At 53.1% G+C, this 26,499-nt stretch overlaps 1 protein-coding gene across 1 annotated transcript in view; it reads left to right on the forward strand.

Annotated features, from left to right (window-relative positions):
* Positions 1-1,945: 1,945 nt before the first annotated feature.
* Positions 1,946-26,499, forward strand: part of LGR6 (leucine rich repeat containing G protein-coupled receptor 6) — a 144,510-nt gene continuing 119,956 nt past the window's right edge. Inside the window, exon 1 of the mRNA XM_049858021.1 lies at positions 1,946-2,169. Within this exon, the coding sequence (XP_049713978.1) occupies positions 1,946-2,169 (224 nt within the window). The remainder of the gene's footprint in view (positions 2,170-26,499) is intronic.

The following is a 26,499-nucleotide window of genomic DNA, read 5'->3' on the forward strand; positions in this document are numbered from 1 at the left end:
AGAATGTGCAAGGGATCAGGGGACAGGGGAGGGCCCCTCTCAGGCCTGGTTGGAGAAATGGAACAGAGGTAAGGCTTTCAGTTCAATCGGGAGGTTTCCCTAAATGGGGTCAGGCTCCAAGGCTCCCCTAGGAGGACTGAATGTTGACATCATCTTCACACACTATGTTCATCAGGATGGGGTTGGTCTCATAATGATCTTCCAGTGGACAGGCTGGAGACTTAGCTCTGAGCCGCCCCAGAGGAGATCCTGCTAAGGTCAAGACCAGGCTCCATCATGGTGTTTCTAACCTGATCCCATACACTGGAGTGGGGAGAGCTACAAACAGGTTCGGGGTGGGGAGCAGGGAGCCAATGTCTGGATGAGTGAGACCAGAGATGCAGGCCGACCTGAGGCAGAAATGGAAACCTTAAGAGGGGTGACTTTTAAGGACACACAGCAGATGAGCAGCAGCATGTGCCTCAGAGCAGGGATGCTCCTAGCTGTGGGTCTTTCTCGTTGTGCAGACCATTCTCAGGCCCCCCAGGAGGCTCATCTTCCACATTCAGGGCCATGGCCCAAACGGGAGGCTTAGGTCAGGGCCTGCTGGTTTCTTGGTGTCCCTGCAAAGTCATTAGGAGTAGGAGAGTGGGACGGGGTTGGTGAGAAGATCCTGGCAGTGTGGGATGGAAGGAAGCTTGGATGCCTCTGAGGTCCCAGGCTTCTGGTGTCTACTCTGGGTGGGTGGACCATGAGGAGACAGGGTGAAGTGTGGGAGGAGGGAGGCATAGCCCACTCCAGCTCTGCACTGGGGCTTGGCTCTGTGTGGGAGAGACCAGAGAAAACAAGAGGCTACATGAAGGCAGTCCAGCCTGGTCTAAGAATAAAACAGAGCCTTGAGCCCAGTTTTAGCACCTATGCACCCCCAGGTCCTGGGATCCCAGTCTCAGGGTGGTTGAGCTGCAGCACTGAGCCCCCAGGTGGCGCCAACTGGCTGACTTTTAGGCAGCCTCTGACACCCAGCTGGGCAGAATCCCTGGGTCACTCTGGGTCCCTGGAGCAGGGATCAGGGTGACCCTTGCGACTTAACCATGCATACAAAGGACGTTCAGTGGGTGGAAATCCGCATCTGTTTCTTTGGTATCAGGGCATGTCCCCTCAGGGGGAAGGCAACCCCTTACTGCTTAGTGCCCCTCATCCCAACCTGTGAGAGCTTGCCACAACCTGACTGCTTTTGACAACTTCTTACTCCATGCTCCTGCCCCCCCCCCCCCCCCCCCCCCGCCCCAGAGGGCTGACCCTGAGTTCCAGTTCTGGTGCTGCCTCTCATCTGCTGTGTGACCTTAAACAAGTCACTTCACCTCTTAGGTTTCAGTTCCTCAAGTGTAAAACGTGGTAGAGGGGTTGGGGGCATATGGAAACTCTAAGGTCTCTTCCGAAGGGCCTCCTCCAGCTTCCGTGTGTGACCCCCTGAGTGTCTCCAAAGGCAAGAGGGTCCTCAGCCTCAGTGGCCCAGGTTCCCTTCTGGGACACCGCTTCCAAACAATTGCAGGTCCTTGACATGCTGGGCTTTGCTTGCTTTGGGTTTCTTTGCTTCCCTCCCACCCCCCCCACCCCACCTTTTTTTTTTCTTTCCTGGATGAAATTCCTGCCAGCTCGGAAGGAAGGAAGGAGAGAAGAGTAGGGGAGCTAGCTGCAGCGTAGAAAGTTTCCTTGACTCCTCCTCCGCCTGTGTCGCCCTCCCTTGCCAAGCCCAGCCTGTGAGACTGAATAACGAAGATCACTCAACAATGCCTGCTCCTCTCTGACTGCATCGTCCCAGCGCTCCCGCCGCCGCCGCCGACGCCAAGCAGAGCCCGCGGGCTGTCCCCACCGACGGCGGAGCCCGCTGCCTGGCGCGGGAGCAGGAGGCGAGCTGGTGCGCTCGCCCGTCCGCGCCAGGTGCCCTAGCCGCCCGGCCGCCGAGATGCCCAGCCGGCCCGCGGTCCGGGTGCTGTGGCTGTGCGCCGTCCTGTGCGCCGCGCTGTGCGCCTCCCCGCGCGTCGGCGGTGCCCCTCAGCCGGGCCAGGGGCCCGCCGCCTGCCCAGCCTCCTGCCACTGCCAGGGGGACGGCATCATGCTGGCTGCCGACTGCTCTGAGCTCGGGCTGTCCGCCGTGCCGGGGGACGTGGACGCCCTGACGGCTTCTCTGTGAGTAGGCGCCCGGCACTGCCCTCCCTGCTCCCGCCTGGCCGCCCGCTGATGCCCTGCCTGGGCCTCAGTGGGGGGCACCTGCCCAGGTGGGGTCCTGAGGCATCGCAGCATGGGCACCCCGGGAGGGCTTTTCCTATTCCAAGTCGACTGCTGTGGGGTTGAGGAGAGGAGTCTGAGAAGAAAGATTAGACAGCTGGGAGCCCAGGCTTCCCCTCTCCTCAGCTTGGTTTCCCGGTTGGTCAAGGTGTTTGTGAGTTCACCTTCTGGGAGTCCAGGCTTGCCTGGTGCTTCGCCCCTGCCTCCTCTTTCTCCAGCAGGACAGCCCTGAGGGCAAAGCTGACTGAACTGGGGGTGGAGGTGCAGGGAGGGAGTTACCGTGGGTGCAGAGGTTGTCTGTTCTCTGCCATGGCAAGGACAACAGAGCTGTCATACTGAGGCTGAGTGGCTTTGGGGGGTGTCCTAGCAACTGGGAGAGGGAGCTTACCCACCCTTGTCCCCTCAGAAAGGGACCCTGCCAACACCATCTCCCTTTGCTGAGGCCTCCTGGTTCCCCCTGGGGCCTCCCTGAAGTCGTGTCCTGAGAGGCTGTGTTGGAGACACTAATTTGTGGGCAGGCGCCGAGGCTGAAAACCAGAGAACCATTTTTAGAGTCCCAGTTGGGGTGAGATGGGGCGTGAAGGGGACCCTATTGGGGGCAGCTGTTCTGAGGGTGGCTCAGAGGTGCTTTCCCCTTAGAGCCTGAGGGCTGGGGGCTCTGGCTTCGTGCCCCCTGGGCAGGAGGAGGTTGTGAGACCACATTCCAGACCACCTACCTCCCCCCTGCTCTGGGGAAGGGAAGCCTCCTTCAGACCAGCCATGCCCAGGCTGATCACCCTCTTGTCTTAAGCAGGTGGGAAAGTCTGAGGGGGTAAGGAGGTCTGCCTCAGGTGTGGTATCCTGCAGCTCCTTCTCACTGAGAGAGGCTTTGGGATTCCAGGACTTGGGAGCTCTGAGGAAGAGGGAAGCTGGGCTGGCCAGAGTTTCTTGCGCTAAATGGGACCAGGGCCTTCAGTACTGGGGAGTGTCCTAGTGGGGTGTGGTGGTCCTGAATTGTAACCCATCATGGGGCTCCCCTCCCAATCTCTCTGTCCCCAGTTGGCACAGGCTCTGGGACAGGGGAGGGAGTAAGAGGGAGAGAATAATGCCTGTACTCCAGAAGGGCAAATGGGTTCTTCATGGTCCAGGGGCTGAAGGCAGAAGCCAACACAGGCTACAAGGCAAACTCTATTCATCCGAGCCCAGTGCAGCTGTGATGGCCCTCAGCAGCTGGCAGAGGAGGGCAGACTCTCACCCCCACCCCTGCAGCCCCCAGAGTAGCCCACTTCTAGCCTTTTATATATGACATTGTTTAGTTTGAAGACAGTGTTGTGCCTAAAAAGAGTTTGAAAATGTACTTCTCTAGAGCCTTTCTCAGAGACCTGGTGGCGCAGTGGTTAAGAGCTCAGCTGCTAACTAAAAGGTCAGCAGTTCGAATCCAAAAGCGACTCCTTGGAAACTCTACGGAGCAGTTCTGCTCTGTCCTATAGGATCGCTATGAGTCAGAATCGACTCGACAATGGATTTTGTTTTGGTTTCTGGGGAGCAGAAGGTCCAGTGCCCAGGTTGAGGGGGCAGGGGAGATAGGGCCTTCAGAGGTGAGCTGGCCTGTAGAACCTAAGTCTTCCTAGGCTAATGGATTATTATTATTTTTTTTTTTCTGGAAGGACTTGGGGAGGGAGAGGTACAATGCCACTTTTGGAATTCAAGGGCCCCACCATCCACGCAGATGGAAGATTTTTTCCCACCGTCTCGTCCACATTCCCTTGAAGCTGTGAGGTCTGCATTTGGGTTCAATGGAGGTGGGATTTTCTGAGCTGGTCTTGGGTCTCCCTGCAGACTGAGAAAGCCCCTCTCTTCCAACCTCAGATCAGGCCTCTGAGAATCAGGGAGGGGAGGGGAAGGAGTATGGGTCCTGAGACAATTCAGGCAGGGATGGATTATCCAATAGGCAAGGTAAGCATGGTGCTTACCTTGCTTACCAGATCATCTGTAGTGAAATTGTTCACTACAGATTAGTAAGTGCTTATCTTGCTTACTGGGTCATCCACCCCTGTCATGGGTTATAAATTTGAAAAGAGGCTTTGATTCTGTAGGGAGGTGCAGTGGGGTTGGGAGAGACAGATGCCAGCCATACCTAGAAGCAGAGTCTCTGATGTGGTGAAAAATGTGAAATTGTGCTTACCTTGCCTATTGGCTAATCTGCCCTTGAATGCGGGGAATTTAGCAATGAGGTGTGGCATATTGGCAAGAGGTGGGACAGGACCAGTCAACTGCCTTCTGCCTCGGGCCATGGAGGGACCGCATCTGGATGGTACATAGAGAAGGGGTTCCTGATGGCAGCAGCTCTCCCGAGGCTGGCTCAGAGGAGGAGCCTTCTTTGCTCTCTCAGGAGAGCAGCCTAGCATTTGAGGGAGACGTGGGGGTGAGGATTTTTACTGAAAAGAATCAGGACAGGAAGGCCTTGGAGCTCATTCTCAGCAATGTTTGGAAATGCCCAACCTGGTCTTGCCCGCTGTAGCCAGTTAAAGAAGCACCCAGCACTTGCAGACTATGCGCATTTGTATTGGGTGGTATAACCAGTGGTGCCTTTCTGTCTTTGCCACTCAAACCTTGGTTTCTTCCTGGCTCTACCACTTACTGAGAATCATTGAACTCCTCCAACTCAGCCTCAGGCTCTTCATGTGCACCCAGGGAGAAGCAGGTGGCTGGGAGGATTACGTGAGATGGCAGGTAGGTATGACGCACCCAGCACAGTGCCCGGCACAGAGGAGTTGACATGTAAATGGTAGCTGTTGTTACGATGCCTCCGCCTCAGTGCTCAGTGGAGGTGGAGATAAGCTACCAGTTCTCACACAGGAGGGAAGCTGAGCCGAGGCAGACAAGTGTGAAACTTTTGCGGCAGGAGGAAGAGTGGTGTGGGGTGGGTGGGGGGTTGGGTGACTGCAAGATGCTGGTCTTGATCAGTGGTTGGCTAGTTGCAGGGACTTGGGATTCAACGAGGTCGTGAATATTGGGGATTGGGATTGGTGAAGGGATGTGAGCACTAGATCCTCCTGACGATGTTGAGAAGGTAAAAAGGTAAGATTAAAATACTGGAACGGGTAGTGTACTTGGAGATGCTTAGAAGAAGCCATAGGCTGAACCATAGGGGGCATCAAGGAACTGTGGGCTCCAGAAGATACCCGTAGGCCCTCTTATGTGTTCCTTAACCCTGCCCCAATAACCATTACTTCACCTTGGCTTTCTACCCCAGGCGGGTGAGAGTCCTTCCTTCTAGCCAATGTCTTTCTTGTTGTAGATGCCTCCAACTCCCTCCATCTTGGTTCTAGGGAAGACCGTTAAGTCGTCTTTATATCCAACTGGTATTCTTTGCTTTGACATTCAAGTCCAAAATTATTCCACTTTGAGCCCTGATGCTGGCCCTGTTTGCTCAGGTTTGGGAGGACAGACTGCAAATACTCACAATCCTTCAAGTGCCTTTTCTTTTTTTTTTTTCCCTTCTCCCTTCCTTCCTTCCTTCCTTCCTTCCTTCCTTCCTTCCTTCCTTCCTTCCTTCCTTCCTTCCTTCCTTCCTTCCTTCCTTCCTTCCTTCCTTCCTTCCTTCCTTCCTTCCTTCCTTCCTTCCTTCCTTCCTTCCTTCCTTCCTTCCTTCCTTCCTTCCTTCCTTCCTCCCTCCCTCCCTCCCTCCCTCCCTCCCTCCCTCCCTCCCTCCCTCCCTCCCTTCTTCCCTCCCTCCCTTCTTCCCTCCCTCCCTTCTTCCCTCCCTCCCTTCCTCCTTCCCTCCCTCCTTTCCTCCCTCCTTAAACCTCCTCCCAAACTGCGGTCTCATTGAGGCTTACTGGGGTTTGGATGTTCTCCCTGGGTGGGGCCAGTTCTGGGATCAGTAGGACCCAGGGGGGAGATGAGCCCCTGATTCTGGGGGGTCCAGTGTGACAGTGCTGAGAAGGCACCGTGCCCCTTGCTGTCTCCCATCACATATACACCAATGAGGCCGGAATATACAGACAACAAAACCTGTTGGCAATAATATTTCGTGTTGTCCCTGAGAAGGAGAATCTGGGTAGTTACTCTGAGCCCTTCCTTTTACCCCCAAAGGTAAGCAGTATCAGGACACAGATGGCATGAGGAAAGGTGCCTTGGGCAGCTAGCTGGAAAAGGCCTGAGGCTCGTAAACTTGCAGTTACCCCTAAGCACCATTTCCATCACCCACTGCCATCAGGCAAACCCCACATTGAGCTGCTTGTTGCCTTCCTGGGACTTCACTCCCTTTAAGGCTACCTGTGATAAACATTGAACTTTTTGAAAGGGTCAGATGAGGTGCGTGCATGATTGCATGTGTGTGTGTGTGTGTGTGCATGTAGATTCAGGGTAATATGCATCCTCCTCAAGGCCGCCTGGGGATGTCTATGACCAAAGAGATAGAGGCAGGATGCTGGGGAAGAGAGAGCACAGGGCTTAAAAGAACAGACACTGATCACAACAGAACAGGGCTTGAGTAGTCACTTACTAGCTGTGAACTTGGGACAGTTGATTAACCTCTCTGTGACTCAGTTTCCTCATCTGTAAATAGAGCTAATAGCTACCCATAGGGTTGTTGTATGGATCCACGGAAGTGGACACTATGGTGTCTGGCATGTGGGAAAAGCTCACTAAATGTTAGCCTGTGTTGCTATTTGGGTGACCAGGGCCAGGAAGGGTTGGTCATGGAAGTCTTTCTGGAGGAGATCGTGGAACCAGCACTGGAAGGAGAGGAGCAGTGTTGTTCTGTGAAAGTTGTGTGATGGGGTGTGTGTGTGTGTGTGTGTGTGTGTGTTGGGGGGCTGTGGAGGAGAGAAAGTGGTTCATAAGAAGGAGACAGAGGAGACAGCTGTCCTGGAGACCAGGAATAGCTTTAGTTTTCTGCTGGCTGGTGCAGTCTTAGAGCTTCATGGGAGGGGAGGAGAGGAAGGGAGCAACTGATGCAAGCCCCCAACCTGCTCCACACATCTTCCAGATGGACTGTTGTGGGGGCTGTGATGTGAGGAAGCAGAGAAGCCTGTGGCCTCTGTGGAGGAAAGTAGCCTAGGGGAGGGTGTGTCTGGGAAGGATGTACCAGGCCTCGCTTCTCACCTCCAAGTCTACCTTCCTGATCCGGACTTAATTTCCTTTTCTAACAGATCCTAAGAGCTCAGGGACCCCTGAAACTTGGGGTTTGTGACTTCTAATTCCCAGTCTCACAGTTGCTGTGTGATCTGTGCAAGTGCCAAGAGATTTCTGGACCCCAGTGTCCAAAAGTTTTGGCTGAAAAACCAGCGAGTGGAAGAGGCAGCATGAGAAAGTTCCCTGGGAAGAACTGCTTGGCACCAGGTGGTGGGGGAAGGGAAGGAGAGAAGAACGAGGAGATCTAGGCAGCGCCCAGACCAGGGCCCACAGAAGAAGAGCGAAGGAGGGGGAGAGGGGCTTCAGGAAATAGGGTCGTCTGTGGACCTCCTGTGCCAGCCTTACTCCAAAGTGGGGCTTGGGAGGCCAGGGCCATCAGAAGTCAGACCTTGAGGGGGTCACTGGAGGAGGGTGAGTGTGTGGGGGAACCAACACCCCAGTTAAAAGGAAAGGCAGGAAACAGCTCTAGGCAAAAGAAAAAGGAAACCTCTTGGCTCTGGCAGCAGCGGGCATGGGGTGCGGCAGGGTGGGGCGGCTGGCGGAGGAGAAGAAAGCCTGGCTCAGAGCAGAGTTGGCCTCCAGCCCACCCCCACTCAAGCCCGCCTTCCCCCCATTCCATGGGCTTTCAACCCTGATGGACGCACACGTGCTGCAGCCTGCTTCTCCCAGTGACCCATGCCCACCAGGGAGAGAGACAGGCAGGGCACAGGAGAGAGCACCAAGTGGGGAGCTGGACCGGGACACATGAAAGTCATGGGCTTTGGAGTCCTGCACTCATGGGCTTGAGTGTCAGCTCCATGGCGTCTTAGCTGTGTGTCTTTGGGCAAATCCCTTAACCTCTCCAAAGCCCCGGTGTCTTCATCTTTAAGATGGGAACACTAATAGTACTCATCTTAAAGGGTCGTGGGGAGGAGTGAATCAAACAACGCAAAGCATGGTGCCTTTTGTATCACAAGCTCAAAAACAAAACGTTTGCCATAAATTCTGTTTTTCTCAACTCCTTCAACTACAAATGAGCTAACTGAGGTCTAGAAAGGTAACGCAACTTGTCCAGGGAAACAGCTCCTAGCGACAGGGTGGGGATTGGACCTCAGGGTTTTTTCCGGGTCTGAGATTTAGGATGCCGGAGTCTAATCTACTGGATCCCCATCCGATTGTCCTCCTTCCTTCCCTTCCTTCTTCCTTCCCTACTAACACAAAAAGCCAAACCAAACCAGTCGCTGTGGAGTTGACTCCAACTCATGGCAACTCACGTGTGTCAGAGTAGAACTGCGCTCCATAGGGTTTTCAGTGGCTGCTTTTTCTTCTGAGGTCCCTCTGGGTGAACTTGAACTTCCAGCGTTTTGGTTACCAGCTGAACGCATTAACTGTTTGCCCCACCCAGGAGCTCTTTATGATAAAGCCCTTTCCTATTGACTTTTGGGGAAATCGGTTTACAAGGAGCCAATTCTGCTTTTGGGCTGCTGGGCTGGGATGAGAAGGCCATGATCTTCCTCGTAGGGATGCCTGGAGGAGATGGAGCCAGATCCGGAGCTTGATGGCAAACTCTCCAAAGAGGAAGTCTGGGCTTCCAGGTCAGCACTGTCTGGAGAGTTCAGCTTTTCCCCAGAAATGGAGTTCCTCAGAATTAGGATCTTCTCTGGAGTACCCCAAGGAAAGGAGGGGGCGGGTTCATTTCTGCCCTGGGACATGCCCCAAGGAGCGGTATCGTCCTCTGGGCTCATCCCTAATGGGTTGTGTGACCTTAGGCTAGTAACTCACTCTATTGGGAGCAGGGCCAAGGACAAGGAGTCCCACTGGGGTTATGGACACCTTGGAAAGGTATGAGAGATGGGGGTGAGGGAGAAATTTCCCACCCCTCCCCCATACTGGAAATAACAACTTCTTTTAGCCGAATTGAAATTGGAATCACTGGCTCAGGGGTTCTCAGAATTGTGGGAACCTTTTTGTGCTAACCTAGTTTCTTGGTAAAAAGGAGGTGGTCCCCAAATCTAACGACAATTCAACTCTCTCCTCCTGCCCTTCAGATGTGGGAGAGCAGGTCCCAGGAGGAGAGGAACACCCAGAGGCCACATTGGAGCAGTGAGCAGAGAGTTATTTTGGAAGCACCAAAAGGACAAAGTAGCGGAGAGAGCTCAGGGGTTGGAACTGTGCCCCCCCCAGCCATGCCAGGGCGGGCCACAGAGGGCGGGCAGGCAGGTGGGGGCTGAGCCTGGCTGCTCCACAACAGGGCATCTCCAGAGCCAAGGTTTCCCTTGTCCCGTTCTCAGCCCTCTCTTCTCTGTCACTATGTTCCCTCCCTTGCAGAGGCCTATAAGGGAGGCCTTTGCCCTCTGTCTTGAACTCTTTCCAGCTCTGGGGGGCCAGGGTCCCTCTGATTAGTTGTGAGACGTGGAACCTGAGGCTGGGGCCAGGGAAGCCCTTTGTGGCCATCTTTCTGCCTCCTCCTGCCTGCCCCAGTGCCTGGGAGCATGCCTTCCTGGTTGAGGTTTCCATTCCCTGAACTGTGATCTTTTTTCCAGGGAAACACTGTCAGAAAGGTCCGTTCTTGAGGCCCACCAAGCAAGTCCCCCACCGGTTCTTAGGTAGAGAGACCTCCTACCACCCTGCCACCAATAACAGCAGCAGGCAACAGTTACTGAATGATGGCATGTGTTAAGTGCTAAGCACTTTGCCTGCATGATCTCATATAAACCCTCTGAGGCAGTACTACAGATGAGAAAACTGAGGGTTTTTGATGTTAAGGAGCTTGCCCAAGGCCATCATCAACTAGTAATTGCTGGTGCTCCTAACCATTGTACTTTACTGCCTGTCTTAATCATCTAGTGCTGCTATAACAGAAATACCACATGTGGATGGCTTAGACAGTTTATTCTCTCATAGTCTAGTAGGCTAGAAGTTCGAACTCAGGATGCGAGCTCCAGGGGAAGGCTTTCTCTCTCTGTTGGCTCTGGAGGAAGGACCTTGTCATTAATCTTCCCCTGGTCTAGGAGCTTCTTGGTGCAGGAATCCTATTGTACTTATCCATTCAAACGCCTCTTGGGAGAGGCACTTGGAGGCACAGGGCAATTGAGGTAGACACTACATGTCACCTAGTCAACTCTGCCAACCTAGGGCTTTGCCAGGAGTGAGCCCCAGAGGGTCCATTCTAGAGCACAACTCTCTTCTCCCTCTCTCCTTCCACCGCTCCCATCTCTTTGCCCTCGGGGGTGCTGGAGGAGGTAGGGGTGTTCCTGAGAGTGACCAGACTGAGGCGGGTGGCAGAGGCTGGTAAGTGCTTTACTTTGCACCAGTGTCAGGGACTTGGATGTGGTCCCCAGGCCCAAAGCCAAAGCAGATGGGCTAATGAGGGGAGGTGGAGCAGAGAGGGGGTACCACCTACCGCCCAGACCAAGACATCTCTGGGGTTGCTGCAGGGCAGGGAGGGGTGCTTCCTTATAGGGAGATGGGGAAATGGGGACCAAGTCTCCCCAGGTTTATTCCAACTCTCTGGGTGATTTGCAAGTTTGAACTGTTCCCTACCTAAGTTATCATTGGCTCTTGGGAAACAAGCCAAAGGCAGCAGACACTGAGAGGCTTTTAACACTTCCTGGAAGAAGGAAGCCTTCCCAGGTTGACCTGGTTTGAGGAGTCTTTTTCCTCCATGTCTCTGGGTGTCTCCCAGTTGACTCAGTGTTCATTTGTGCACAGAAAGACTATACCGGGTTGAGGGGGATATCCCTGTGTGTAAAGTGTAGTTAGGAATCCCTGGGTGGCACAAATGGCAAAGCCCTTGTCTACTAACCGAAAGGTTGGTGGTTTGAGTCCACTCAGAGACACTTGGAAGGAAAGATCTGGTGATCTGCTTCTGAGAGATCACAAGCACTGAAAACCCTATGGAGCAGTTCTACTCTGACACACATAGGGTCACCATGAGTTGAAATCAACTTGAAGACAACTTTTTTTTTTTGGTTTTAGAGTGTGTTCAAGCCTCAGTTGCCATCAACACACTGTGGATTAAGGTACCACCTCCTACCCTAACTTATGCTGCAGGCCCCCCTGTGTTAACAGTGATAATGCCACTGGAACTCCCAGGGCTGTTGAGAGATACATTTATTCATTTATGTATTCATTCATTCGACAAGCATGGATTAAAGGTCTGCTGTATGGGAGGCACTGTACTGAGTGCTTTCTCTTGAGTTCCCCCAACAGTTCTCGTGAGGCAGGCACCATTGTGATCCCTCTGCACACAGCGGGAGGACAGAGCCAGGGCTGGAGTGAGGCTTGGGGGACTCCAAAGGCCAAGCTCTTTCCTTTGCCTTGCGGCTCAGAGGGAAGATAAGACAAGTACATAAATAACTGTGGCTCATTAAGGGAAGTGAGAAGTGCCACCAGACAGGTCCAGATAACAGGCAGAAGGGCAGAGGCACAGAGGAGGGGAAGCTCGCACAGAACTGATGTGACAGGGCAGGAGCCCCTGAAGAGGCAGTGTGGAGCAGAGGAAAGCCACAGGCCTAGGAGCTGGAAGGAGCCCTGGTGGTATAGTGGTTAAGAGCTCCGCCGCTAACCAAAAGGTTGGCAGTTCAAATCCACCCGACACTCCTTGGAAACACTGTGGGGCAGTTCTACTCTGTCCTAACTCTGTCCGACTCGGCACCTAACAATAACAAAGGAGCGGGAAGACCTAGGTTGACACTCCTTTGTACAGTGGGATAATCATCTCTCTGTGATGAAGTCCTTGTGTTAAACAAGATCCTGCTTGGGGGAGGTTTTAACACATAAGGGATGCTATTTCCTTTCTCATAAAAATATCAGGTAGTAGGGCATACCTTATGGAGCCCTGGTGGTGCAGTGGTTAAGCGCTCTGTCGCTAACCAAAAGGTCAGTGGTTCGAACCCATCAGCTGCTCCACGGGAGAAAGATGTGGCAGTCTGCTTCCCATAAAGATTACAGCTTTGGAAACCCTATGGGGCAGTTCTGCTCTATCTTATAGAAGGGTCTCTATGAGTCAGAATTAATTTGTTGGCAAGGGGCTTAGTGCATCTTATGACTGTGTAGGGTGTGTGCCCATCCGTCTGACAGGAGCTCTCTGCCTCATTACATTTGGCCCTCCCAGAGGGCAGGAGCCAGGTCTGTTTACATCAGCTGAGGGGGGAGCCCTCTTAGGGTAGGTGCAATGTCTCTGCCTTCAGCCTGGGAGCTTCCTGAAGGCAGGGTCTGTGCTTGTGGTTCCCTTTTCCTCAGGATCACTTCACCACACACACACACACACACACACACACACACACACACACACACACAAACCCCTAGTACAGGCCTCTACCTGCAGGGGGTGCTCTGGACAGGCCATACACAGTACAAGTCTATGCATTTCCTTTGCTCCCTCCACCTCAGCTCCAGATCTGGGGCAGCCCAGGGGTGGGGGTGTTTGAGGATGGGGGTGGGGGGTGGAGCTGGATCAAGTGTCCAGGGATTGTGAGAGTTGAGGCAGGGAAGGGACAGTAAACTAATCCCCTGCCTTTGTGGTGGACGGAGCAGATTAGGAGACTGGGAGGAGACAAGAAAGGAAGGGGCCTATTGTCTGGGACAAAAGCAGGAGAGAACGAGAATTGGGACAGGGCCTAGGCTCCCGCCCTCACTTACTTGGGGGCACACAGGAGCTGAGGACCCAGAGGAGTCAGAGCCGGGAACCAGCTCACCCCTCAGGCCACCCTGTTCCCCAATTCCCCCAACATGGTTGCCTGGCTTCAGCTTTTGAGAGCTGGGTGACTTTACCCGTGCAGTCACAGGGCCCATGTTTAGAAGGACCCCATGCTTGGGTTAAAGCTCTGTTATCGCCATCTAAAAATTCTTAATAATGTGTGAACAAGGGGACCGACCCACATTTTCATTTTGCAGGGGGTCTTACAAATTATGTATGCCCCGAGACTCTCCCAGCCTCACATTTCTAGATTGTAGTATAAAGATGATATTCCTGCCTCCACCCCAAGTGGTCGTCAGTTCAAACAAGTGTCCTGTGACTCATACCACCGCAGACACGTCTTCTGTCCTCACAACCGTTTTGGTGACCCCTTTGGTCTGATGGACTTAGGGGTGGAGGCAGGAAGGGATGGGAGGAGGGATGGCACAGGGTAGAAGAGGAGCTCAGAACCACTTGAGGTGACCACGGTGCTGGGGAGAGACTGGGTATCACTGGGCTGCCGAGCTGTTTGGACTGAATATGGCATCTGCTGGGGAAAGGGGATTACAGGGTACACTGTGCTGCCTGGTAGCATAGTGGCTGACAGCTATGGCTGCTAACCAAAAGGTCATCAGTTTGAATCCACCAGGCGCTCTTTGAAAACTCTATGGGGCAGTTCTATTCTGTCCTATAGGGTCGCTGTGAGTTGGGATCGACTCCATGGCAGTGGGTTTGGTTTGGTGCTGAGGGTAGGCACAGGGACATACCTGATTCTCGGTGCTTCTATGAACAAGGCTGTTGTCAAGCTATGGGGAGTAGGGCCTTTGCTTGAATGAGAGCGGAGGGGGCATGGCAGCACCTGTGTGTGTCGTGCCCTTTCCTAGTTTTTTACAGAGTGGCAGCGTGGTTAAGTGTGCAAACTACAGAGCCACCCCGCCTGGGTTCCAATCAAATCTTTTACCACTCCTGTGTCCGTTGGGGAAGGATGTACCCTCTTTGTGCCTTAGTTTCCTCATCTGTAAAATGGGGATGATAATGATCCCTGCTTTATAGGGTTGTTTTGAAGGTTAGATGAGTTAATATGAAAAGTGCATAGAGCCATGTTAGACACATAGTAACCACTCAATGGATGTTAGCTAGTATTCATTTATTCAATCAACAAACATCTCTTGGGTGTTTGCTTAGTACCAGGCACAAGCGTGGTACAATAAACAACCAGTTATAGTCGAGTGGATTCCTACTTGTGGCAACCCCAGGTGTGTCAGAGTAGAACTGTGCTCCATAGGGTTTTCAATCGTTGATTTTTCAGAAGTAGGTCACCAGGCCTCTCTTCTGAGGTACCTCTGGGTAGACTCAAACCTCCAACCTTCTGGTTAGCCATTGAAGGCATTATCCATTTGCATCACTCACTGTCTAGGCGCTGGTATTAACAGCTCTCACATAACAGACAGCTGGGGAGACAAATATTTAGTAGCTCATAGGCGCAGGAAATTCTACCACCCATATCTGGAGCCCTGCTGGCTCAGCCAGGCTCTCAACCCTCCCACCATCCACTGCAGCATTTTTCTGCAGCATGGAGTGAGGGGTTGCAAGAGTCCTCTGGAAGAATGAGGAAGAGGAGGGGTTTTCAGTAGATCCCCTCACCCATTTTTGCCTGCAACACCCCAGCCCCTACCCATCTGTAACTTTAAGTTCACAAGTTCTATTCAGTGGGATTGCAATCAGGGGACCCTGGGCCAGAGTTCTGTCTTTGCCACCAACTTGATGAGTACCTTCAGGCAAGTCCTCCGACCCCTGTGGTTTTGCTTCCTGTGGGCTGATCCTGCCTGACCCCAGGATACTACAGAGACAAATGATTGTGTATGGGTGAAAACGCCCCCGGGGAGAGAGGCAGAAAAGGAGCGTGAGCGAGTAGAGGTGAAGAGGCAGGTAGGAAGGGCTGCCAGGCTCCCTGGGATTTACAGCGTTCACTCTGTGAGACTTGAGATCCCAGCGCTGTGACTGGGCATGGCCACCACCAGCACCTCGGAGGGCTGTGTGCCTGGCCAGAACAAGGCCCCCCATTAACTATGTGCAGCCAGCGGAAAGAGGAATGCCCCCTCCCCCGCCAGCCGATGCCACGCCAGCCCCCGCCTCCTTGCCTGCTCCCCTGCTCTGAATGCAAAAGCCCAGGGTGCCGCGCCCCCCACCCCCCTGCCGGCCCTGCCTCCACCTGCCAGAAAGTATTAGCCTCAGCCACCAGACTGGTATGGGGGCGCAAAGGCACCATGCTGTGGGACCTGGGGGACCTGCTGGGGTGGGGCTTGGGTCCGGAAGTAGCTGGGCTAACCCCTGGAACCCTGGCTCGTCTGTTGGAGGTAGAGAGCGTGGTAAATGAGGAAGGTTTGGAAGCTTAGAGGCTTGCCCTGGGAGTCCCCCTTAAGTCTTTCTTCAGTCCCTACCCCTAACCTGAGTGGGAACCTCCAGATGTGCAGACCAGATGATTCAAGACCTTGCCTTTTCCTTTAATTAGTATTTACCCCTCAGGAAGTTCTCCTGGTGTCTGTCCTCCTTCCTGTGGGAATGTCCCTAAGATTCCCTCCTGTTTTGGTCAGAGGGGAGAGAGCCAGCAGCTAACCCCTGCTTTGTCAGCTCTGGAGGGACAGGAAGGGTGGTCTGGGTTCCCCACCGCTTTCTTCGTAAAGAAGTGAGCTTGGCCTCTGGAGGCAACCTTGGAGGCCAGAGCTGGAGTCGGGGTGCCATGCCCAGGTTCCAGAGGCCTGTCTGTTGTGTGGAGGGCTGAGTGCCCCTGTGAGTTCCTCCATGGGAATCCTTGAGGCCCTGCAGCTTCCCTGGCTCTCCACACTCTGGGCTGCAGCAAGGCAGGCAGCACCTTTGTGAGAATTAGGAAAAGGTACCCCTTGCTCAGAGTGGCCCCACCACAGGGGACGGGGGCAGAGTTGGTGAGTGGAGCAGGGACCCCGTTGGTCAGATGCCTGGTATAGCTCACAACCTGCACAGCTTTGAGTCAGCCTGGTCAATACTTAGCCTAAAAGTGATTGAAAAAAAGAAAACGTCAATCATAAAAGTGATTGAGAATATTTATAGGGAGTTGCTTAGATAGATAAATAGATAGATAGGTGGATGATAGCTGCCATCAAGTTGACTCTGACTCATGATGACCTTATGCACAACAGAGCAAAATGTTGCCGGGTCTGTCCTGCGTCATCCTCTCAGATTGCTGCATGTTCGAGTCCATTGTTGAGGCTACTGTGCCAATCCATCCTACTGAGGGTCTTCCTCAGCTCGCTGGCCCTCTGCTTCACCAAACATGATGTCCTCCTCCAGCCATCGATCCCTCCAAAGCAAGCTAGTCGGACAATGCTCTGTTGTGATCATCAGGTTTTCACTGGCTGATTTTTCTGAGCAGGTCAGCAGGACTTTATTTCTAGTCTGTCTTAGTCTGGAAGCTCTGCTGAAACCTGTCCCCCACGGATGATCCTGCTGGTATTTGCAATACTGATGCATAGCTTCCAGCATCACAGCAACACGCAGCCCCCACCGTATGACAAACTGGGGGAGGAGGGAATTGCTTAAAAGGGTTGTATTCCATCTAGCTCCTTGCATATCCTAAAGCCTTATTACTTAAATGTATGGTCAACAGACCAGCAGCACCAGCAGCAGCATCTGGGAACATGAAAGAATTGTGGAATCTCAGGCACGCCCCACCAAGACCTGAGTCAGAATCTGCATTTTAAAGTCTGCCAACCACTGCCCTAAAGGTTTTCCCTGGACTAAGTCAGACCATCAGCTGGATCTCTGGACCCCCTCTCCTACCCACCACTGAATTGCTTTTACCTAAATGTACTTAGGTGTCAACGCACCATTGGTTTCTCTCAAGGGCAAAAAGAAAGAGCCCCTTGGATATCACTGCTGCTTTACCCACAAGGAGGTGGGTAAGCAATGGGTCCAGACAAGGAGCTTGTAGCTCTGGGGAGAATGGAGTCTTTGGGGGAAGTCACGGAAGCATCAGCTTCATTTAGGATGTAAAGGGCTGACTGAGATAGCCCTTCCTCAGGGAAACCTCTCCTAGCCCTGAAGTCTGGGGGGAGGGCTCCCCCTGTGTGCCCATCCAGCCCCATGGCTTGTCCGCCTGGGCTTTAGCTCCTATTCCCTTGTCTGTTTCCCAGGCTAGGCTGTGTGCCCAGGAAGCAGGGCTCCAGTGCTGGTGCTCCCCAGGTCTCCTGAGTGCTAGCATGGGCACCTCACATATGGGTGCTGCAAAGGTGGAATGAGTGAGGAAATGAATGAGTGAAGGATGGCCATTGGCCAGGAGGTGCAGAGAAGAAACCAACCCAGGCTGGAGTCGAAGGTGCCAACCTGAGAGAGGGGGCTGGGAGGGAGGGCAGCTCTCTCCAGGCCTGGTGGTGGCACTAAGCTGGCTCCACTGCAGGCAGGCAGGAGCCCGAGGTATGGCATCTGACCCAGATGGCTGTGGTGAGGACGGAGCCACGCTGAGGAGCCTCTTGAGCTGCCATTCAGCCAGCTTGTGGTCGGGCTTGAGTTTCAGCAGAGGGAGACTTCTGTTCTATAAACCCTTCCGCTTACAAGCTTCTGCTTTTCCTATTCATTCTCTTATTTTATTATTCTTATTTTTTTTAAAGCAAACTTCTTTTGAAATTTTCCATCCAGTTTCAAACAAGCTAAGACAAACAAAGTTTGTGTACCTGGCCCTAGCTTGGATGGAAAGAGGGCTCTGGTGACTTGCGGCTGTTGGTTCTTGAATCTCCAGTGTGTGCCTGACACTCACCTAGGCTCTGAAGATCCAAGATGAGTGTCAAGACCTGAATTCTGTGTTAAGAGAGACCACAGGCTGGTAGGTCAGGAAGTTACCACCCAGTGCGTTAAGCGCCAAGATGGAGGTATGCACAGGCTGAAACCAAGGTATTGGCAGGGCCACTCCCTACAGAGGCTCTGGGGGTGGAACTGGGAGGGTGGGGGAGCAGCGGGGAGGTGTGTGTCTCCTGGTGGAATCCTGTGAAAAACCAGGGAGCTGGGAATGATGGCCAGCGTTCCTTGGGAGGGAAGTCTGGCAACACCAAAGCTCTTGGCCGTGCCAGCAAAGGTCAGCACGTGTTTATTGAGCACCTACTGTGTAGTACGGGTCAGAACCTGTGTAAGGTGCTGGGAATACACAGATGAGTCAGATGAAATAGATACACAGAAATAAACATCCAATTTCAGCTCAATAAAGTAAAATCTGAGACGTACTCACAGGATGCCACGGGAATCTAGAGGGGAGCCCTTAGCCATTGAGAGCTTCAGTGAAGATTTTCAGGATGTTCTGTTTTTTAAAAATTATATGTTAGTATACTCACAGAAAAGAGCATAGAAGTGTATAGTTTGATGCTTTTCCACAAGCCAAATACACTTATGTAATCAACACCCAGACCAGGAAACAGAACATCACCAGCATTCAAATAGCCTCCCTCCTCCCCCTCTTCTGGTCACTATGCTTTCCCACGGCTGTAACCACTGTCCTGACTTCCAACAACACAGATGTTTTGCCTGTTTTTGGAACTTTATATAAATGGAGCGTTAGGTGGCATCTGGCTTCTTTCCCTTACCATGTTTGTGAGGTTCCTCCTTATCGTCGTGTGTGGTTGTGGTGTGCTCATTCTCATTGACGAGTGAGTGAGTAAATAAACAAGTGAATGGCCACATGAGAACTGCTGCAGAGTGAATGTAACACCATTTACTCATTCTGCTGTTGATGGGCATTGGGCGGGTTCCAGTCTGAGGGTATTACATGGCGCTGCTGCGGCCTACACAGTTGTTTGGTGAGCATACACGTGTGTTGCCGTGGGTTATATATCTAGGAGTGGAGTTGCTGGGTCATGGTGGATCCAGGAGGAATCTCAAGTGGTGAGAATGAGCCCCCTAGGTGGACAAGTGTGGGCTCAATCACCTGCTCGGTCCGAGGCATCAGGAGGGGGCCCATGATGGAGGATGAGCAGAGAGGGGGCAGGAGGAGCCCACCCTGGGGGCCCAGAGAACCAGCACTATATTGAAACCCCTTGGACTCCTCCCTGCTTACCCGTATGAGCTTCCAGCGGCTGCTGTAACAAATGATCACAAACATGGTGACTTAAAACAAAAGAAATTGATCATTTCACAGTTCTGGGGGCCAGACATCCGAAACCAAGGTATTGATTGGCAGGGCTGTACTTCCTACAGAGGCTCTAGGGAAGAATCCATTCCGTGCCTCTTCTAGCTTCTGGTGGTTGCTGGTTTCCTTGGCTTGTGGCCACATCTCTCCAATCTCTGCCACTGTCTTCACATGTGTACTCTCCTCTTATAAGGACACTTGCCACCGGATTTAGGGGCCACTCAGATAATCCAGGATGATCTCTTCATCTCTCCTGAACTTATTTACACCTGCAAAGACCCTTTTCCCAAACAAGGTCACATTCACAGCTTCAAGGTTTAGGACATAGACATACATTTTGGGGGCCGCTGTTCAGCCCACTATACCACCCACCTCACCGCCATCCTAAGTGCCCCAGCTCATCTCCCCCCTTTGAGAAGCTCTCAGGTAGGCCACTTTCTCATGACTAATTGTGTCCCTCTTGGCCACCTCAGGCCAGACTTCCTCCAGGAAGCCCTCTCTGACTGTCTCCTGACCCTCAGGTACCTGAGGTTGCTTCTGCTGTAACGTCCAAGGCTCTGCTCAGCTGTCTGTGCTGTTCCACATTTCTCCTCCTTCAGTGGAGGCTTCCTAAGGGCAAGGAGTGTCTCCTCCCTGTCTTTTATACACATGGGCATGTGCACACCTCTAGTGCTCGGCCAGGGCTGTTTACACAAGAGCACTGGGAACAAGGAACTTGGGCCCAAGGCACCTGTCCAACAGTGTCCAGCTCAGCCCAGGGCACCATGCCCACTAGTAGCTCTAATGTCTAAGCCTTCCCTATGCCCCTCCCCTGACACTGCCACCCTCACCAGGAACTTGGCTACTACCTTGTCCCAGCTCCTATGTTGTAGTCCTGGTTACACATACAACACGGGGCAGGGAGGGAGACCTTGGGGGAAGAGGAAGGAGCCCAGCCCTTTGCCTTCCCTTGGAGGAGGCCAGAAAGACAAGAATGCCTTTGGCTGGGGGCTCCTGGCCTGAGATCAGAAGATCAAAGGATGAGAAGCTCATGGCCGAAGCAGGTGGCACTCACTTGAAGGCACCAGAGAGAAGTAGCAGCTGGTGCGTCTAAGGGCAGGGCTGACCCAGAACGCCCTCCCCTGCCCTAGCCTCCCTGTCTTCTCTGTCTAACCCTAGAATGCCACTCCTCCATGATGTCGGCCCTGGGGGTTGAATGCAGGTGTGGGAGGGGTGCTGTGGGCCCATGGACATAGTTAATACCCCCATACATATGCATCCTCCCATGTAAACCTCACAATTCCCTAAGGAGGTACTATTTCATTGCATTTTATAGATGCAGGAGCAGGCACAGAAAGGAAAGTAACTTGCCCAATATCAAACAACGGGTAAGTGAAATGGCCAAGAGACAAACTCTGGCATTCTGACACCAGAGCCCACAGACTTTCCTATAAGAGGATGGAAGGCAGAGAACTCTGTTCAGCCCAATTACAGCATGAGGGAGTAAGGATAGACTGCAGGAAGGACTTCTTGGTGGGCAGGGATGTTAGACCTTGGATCAAGTCTTCCTATAAGTCTGATGAACCAAACAGGCAGGGAGTTGGGGAGGTGGGTGGGTTGATGGGGGTCTGGCCAGAGGGAAAGACAGAAGCAGCAGGATCAGCTGGGAACATGGCAGGGAATGGCCTGTGGACTAGGCATCAGGAACTTAGTTGTCAGATGGTGCTCAGAGGAACAAGAGTAGCTTGGCGTGTACTTGGTGATACTTCCCACAGAAGGGGGCGGAATATCAGGGTGTGGAGCGCCTAGAAGGGCTTGGGGCAGGGGTGCTGAGCTCTGGAAAGTTTCACCGGCCTCAGTAGCCCTGGAGAGTGGGACCCAGAGGCTGAAAAGATGGGTAGGGCCCTCCCCGGCAGGCCCTAATCCCCCTCCATTGTTTCGGAGCGCCTCCCCACTTCCGGGCTCTTTCAGCCCCAGGGCCAGCGGGGGAGGGGGCTGGGGTGGGCCAGGGTGAGGGCGCAAGGTTGGTACCCTTGGGGACGGAGCCACTGCTTTGCCCAAGAGGTCATGTGTGCAGGTGGGGTTCAACAGAATGAACCGGGGTCAGTTCGGCTCAGCCACTCAGCAACTTTGTGATTTTGGGGGGAAGTAACTTGGTATTTCCGAGTCCGTTTCTTCACTTAAAGTGGGAATAAAGAATGCTTTTTCCCTGGCCTGTTCAGAGGATTAAACGAAGTGAGGTCAGGGATGTGCGAGACCTCTACAAACCTGAAGTGGGAAAGGCTGAGGAACCGGGATGGGCAGAGACCTGCGGCTTTGGGGTCAGATGGACCTTCATTTCTCTGAGCCTGGGACTCCTGATCTGTAAAATGGGCAGGCAGCCTTTAGCACAGCATCTGGCCCAGCGAAGTAGCTCTTATGTTATTTGCATTCAGTGATCTGAGCTTCCAGTTTCTGCTCCTCTTCTTTGGATCCAAGTTGAGACTGGGCCTGGTCCGCTTAAGAAAACACCTGGCTGCCCCCGCCCCCCTCCCCCACTAGGGTAGGGGTTTGGGTGTTCTTCAGTGTGTGCATGACGGCGGGGGTCTTAGTGTGTTGAGTTGCACCCGATAGGAAGGGGAGGAGGGTGTCTTGATGTGAGAGGAAAGCTTCCGTCTGGGGTGTAGCGGGGAGGATCCTGAATAGAGGGGCATTTCTCTGGGTTTCCACCCCCAGACACACCCTGCCTGTTTTTCCGGTGAAATAAAGGCAGCAGGACGAGGAGCTTCAGCTAAACAAACAGGGCTCAGAGCTGTGGTCGGCACACAAAGCTGCCCTGGCCCTTTCCACCTGTGTGTCCTCTGAACTCCCCACTCCACCCAGCCCTCTTCTAGGGGACCCTGGCGGGCATCTGAGGATTTCCTAGTCTGAGGGAGGTCTGGTCTAATGAGAGGTCACAGCCCTTTTCTTTAAGGTGCTGCTAGTCTGATAAAGCAGACAGAATCTACCCTGCACCTTGCCTCCACAGGAACGGCGGCTAGTAGGCTAGACAGAGCTGGAGGAGTCCCTGGGTTGGTGCAAACAGTTAAGCACTCTGATACTAGCCCAAAACTTGGCAGTTCCAGCCTACCCAGAGGCACCTCAGAATAAAGACCTGGCAATCTACTTCTGAAAAATCATGACCCATTGAAAACCCTATGGAACACAGTTCTACTCTGACATACATGGGTTCACCATGGGTCGGAATCCACTCTACAGCAACCATTTTTTTGGTGAGACAGAGCTAGAGATCAGAGCAAGGGCTGGAAAAAACACTGGCGAGTCAGAGAGACCTAAGCTTGGCAGTGTTAAGTGAGCAAGTCCTCAAATGCATGGTGGCTGCTGTTTTCATTTGCTGGGTTTATTCTGTTTCCCTCCTCCATGAGGTTTGTCTTACGTACCACAACTACTCGGTCCCTCTGGCCCGTGTTGCGGGGTGCCAACCCCTTAGCTGCCACGTAGAGTATGGACCTTGAAGCGGGGGTGTGTGTGTGTGTGCACGTATGAGGTGGGGACAGGTAATTGGGAGCCATGGAGGAGCTCCCAGACTGTTGGGGAGAGCAGTCACATGAATGAGCAATCTGAGACTAGGAGATTACAGTTTGTAATTGAGGACAGGATGGTGTGGACTGACTTTGTGACTGAACCCTCGGAGATGAGAGTCAAATGGCCACGGGGATTAGTGTGAGGAAGCCCTGTGACAGTCATGCCCCAGTCCCAGCAATTGTCACTCAGACTTATAACGGTCCGCTCTCTTGTCATTGCCCCACACTTACTACATGCACCCTTTGAGGACAGGGGTGGTACATTGTTGGACTCTGTGGCCTCATCACCTAGCACAGTGCCTGGTATACAGTAGGTGCTCGGTGAATGTCTGAGGAATGAAAAAACGGCAGGATGATTGAATGAATGGTTGAAGGTTGGAGCCTTCCTGCAGAGGGAGACACTTGTACTGAGTCGCCAGGAATGGCTAGAGTTAGGCAGCAGTGCTCACAGGTAACTATTGGTAATTTATCATGTGCTAGCAAATAAATAATAAAGCAAAACCAGCCAGTGAACTCCCCATACTATGGATCACAATGGTCCAACCTGCAGTCCAACCTGGGGACAGTGCAGGACCAGGCAGGGTTTTTGTTCCGTCATGCACGGGGTCACGAGTTGGAGCCGACGCAGCGGCAGCTAACAACAACAGCAGGCACTGGCTGGGCAATTTGCCGCAAGGAAACTAAGGTAGAGAGAGAAATCCCGCCCAAAGTCCCGTGGCCAGTAAGTGGCAGAGCTGGGACTCAAGGACAGGTCAGTCTCAGCGCGGTCTGTCCCAGTGCTGTCCAAGAGAACTCTCTGTGATGATGGAAGTAATTTATACCTGCGCTGTAGCCTTGAAATGTGGCTACTGTGACTGAGGAACTGACTCTTAAACTGGATTTAATTTTCATGAATTTAAACTTAACTAGTCACATGTGGCCTCTCTCAGAGGGGAGTCAGAAAGGAGAGAAGGGGGTCCAGATGAGGCCCCCATGGCCTCAGCATTCTCCAGAGGCTTTGCCCCTCCATTTTCACAGGCCACTCTCAGCCACATTGCAGCCCCGACTGGGCGCGGGCAGGCTGGGTCCCTTTAACTTCTCCGCCTGTGGGTGGCATGGCTTGGCAAGGATGGAGCCATGGAGGAGAAACACACACACACACATTATGCAATCCCTGTGCCACGCTCTGCTCTTGAGAACCCTCGTCTGGCTCTGGACACGGGCCGAGGGACAGCTCCCACAAGCAGGACTTGGAACTTCCCGCTGCGCCTCTCCCAGGGCCGTGACTAATGGCTTGGGGACAGGATCAGCCCTTTGCACCTAATCTGCTGTAACACTTCCAACCTTGATTCAGGGGCTCTGCTTCGCAGCTTTGCCCAGCAGAACCAGAGATGTCCCCCCAGCCTGGGATGGGCCTGGCTCCCTCACACAGAAACTGCCCTGTGGTGCTGAGGGCCAGGGCCAGCTCCAGGACTCAGTCTTCATCTGTGGTGCCTGTCCCCTTCCTTGCTCTGTCCAAGCCCCCACACCCTTGGCATGCTCCTGCTGTCAGACTTCCCTTTTCAGTAAGAAGGAGCTGGAGCCAGAAGGTTTAACCTGAAGTTGGTTTGTGCAACACCAAGCCATGACTTCCCAGATCTATTGTTTTTTTTTTGAGTGGAATGGACCCCTCTTGCATCTTTTCCCCTCTCAGCCGCCTTTCTGCCATGGGAGTTTGAGGAGGCCCACATCACATAGATGAGACGTCATGATGCAGGGGAGAGGTGTTCTCTGACCTTTATGGTCTTTTAACCCAGCGCTAAAAACATCTCTGGGTAGTACAAATGATTAACGCTCTCAGCTGCTAACCAAAAGGTTGGCGTTTCAAGTTTACCCAGAGGAGACTCGGAGGAAAGGCCTGGTGATCTACTTCTGAAAAGTCAGCCTCTGAAAACTCAGTGGAGCACAGTTCTACTCGGACACACACAGGGTCGCTGTGCGTCGGGGCTGATTGAGTGGCAGCTGGTGGTGGTGGTGGGAAAACATCTCTGCTTTCTCCTTCCCGATTTTTGGGAGTGCCTTCTTCCCTTGCCCTTACTGCTTCCGGCCCCACCTGGGTTAACTGGCTCACCTTCTGCCGATGCCCTTGGTTTCCATTCTCTCCCTGGTTTAGTCTGACCTGCACAAGCCTCGCCTCGAGACTCTCTCTCCCCTCACATATAACCCCCAACTCCAGGTGCCAGGCCCGCCCCGCTCACCCCTCCAGTTTCTATCTTACATCCATCTCCCCCCGCACAGGTCACAAGCCTTCCTGCCACTCCAGGCAGGCTGGGAGACATTCTTGTGCTGAACTAGGGAGCCAAGAAATGACAAAATAGAGCAATGGTGCTTTTATTGAAAAACACAGCATTGTTCTCATGTGGGACTTTGTGCAAAGCTTGAGAACATGCTGTGCTAATAAGTGTGTGAAGATAGAGACACCTTTTCCTGACTGAAGTACACTCCCTCATTTGTAAGTTTATGAAAATTGCAAAAATCAAAAAGAACTTTGTGTCAACTTGTGTGTTTGGATTCTCAAAGACAGCTAGTCCCCAAGTCATCTCTGACAAGGAGGTGCTGTCTGGGGGAATACCCTGGGTAAGGAGCCTGCGTAAGAAAGCTCAAGATCTGTTTGGACGGGTGGAAAGAGCGTTGCCCTGGGTTTTAGGAGGCCTTGTTCTAACACCCACTCTGCCATCGCCTTGCTGTGTGGCTTTGGGTAACTCCATCCCTCTCTGGATCTGTTTCCTCATTTGTAAGTTAAAGCAGCGTACGTAGAGGAAGAGGGCAGTGGTGGTTTGGTGGCAGATCACTCACCTTCCGTGAGGGAGACCTCGGTTCAATTCCTGGCCAACGCACCTCACGTGCGGCCACCCCCCTTCTGGCAGTGGAGGCTGGGGTGTTGCAATGATGCTGAACACGTTTCAGCAGAGCTTTCAAACTAAGGTGAGCTAGGAAGAAAGGCCTGGAGATCTACTTCCAAAAATCAGCCAGTGACAACCCGATGGCTCACAGTGGTCCCGTCTGCAACCAATCATGGGGATGAGGCAGAAGCGGGCAGCATTTCATCCCATCGTGTGTGGGGTTGCCATGAGTCAGGGGCCAACTCGACAGCAGCTAACAACACCAGATGGAGGAAAGCACCTCTTACTCAGGGGGTGGTTGGGAAATCACGGGGTGTTTTTGATTGCCACAATGGCTAGCACTTGTGGGGAGGTCCAAAGAGGCTAAAAGCTGTGCAATGAATGGGACAGCCCTGCACAATGAAGAGCTGTCCCTTCCACGATGCTGACAGAGCCCCACTGAAAGCATGGGGTACTCTCTGGGTGCTCTCCCACTCTGAACTTCAGTTCTGTGCGCTGCTCACGGTCTGGTCTACACCCACCCTCATTCTGCTGCAGGAAGCCTTCCCTGTTCCCTTCCCCCTTCTGAGCCTCTATTGTCCTCTCAGGTTTGGACACACAGTTTAATTGGGATAGTGGCTGCAGGAGCATTTTGTAAACCACAAAGCCGAGTACATATGTGGTTTTTTTGTTGTTACTTCGTGAGTAAACTATACTTCCCCAGCAACACCTTGAACTCCTAAGGGCCCAGACCCTGCCCTGGGATTTCTCTCCACCCTGCACAATGCCAGCACTGTACTGAGCACAGTAGCCAGTCAGGAAATAGTGTCTTTAGGGCTGGAAGGGACCTTGGAATTTGCCTAAATGAACCAGCTCCCTGATCCCAAATGCAGTGTTCTTTCCTCTCCACCCCATCGCCTG

Source organism: Elephas maximus, chromosome 18 (assembly GCF_024166365.1).
Source record: "Elephas maximus indicus isolate mEleMax1 chromosome 18, mEleMax1 primary haplotype, whole genome shotgun sequence".
Taxonomy (NCBI): domain Eukaryota; kingdom Metazoa; phylum Chordata; class Mammalia; order Proboscidea; family Elephantidae; genus Elephas; species Elephas maximus.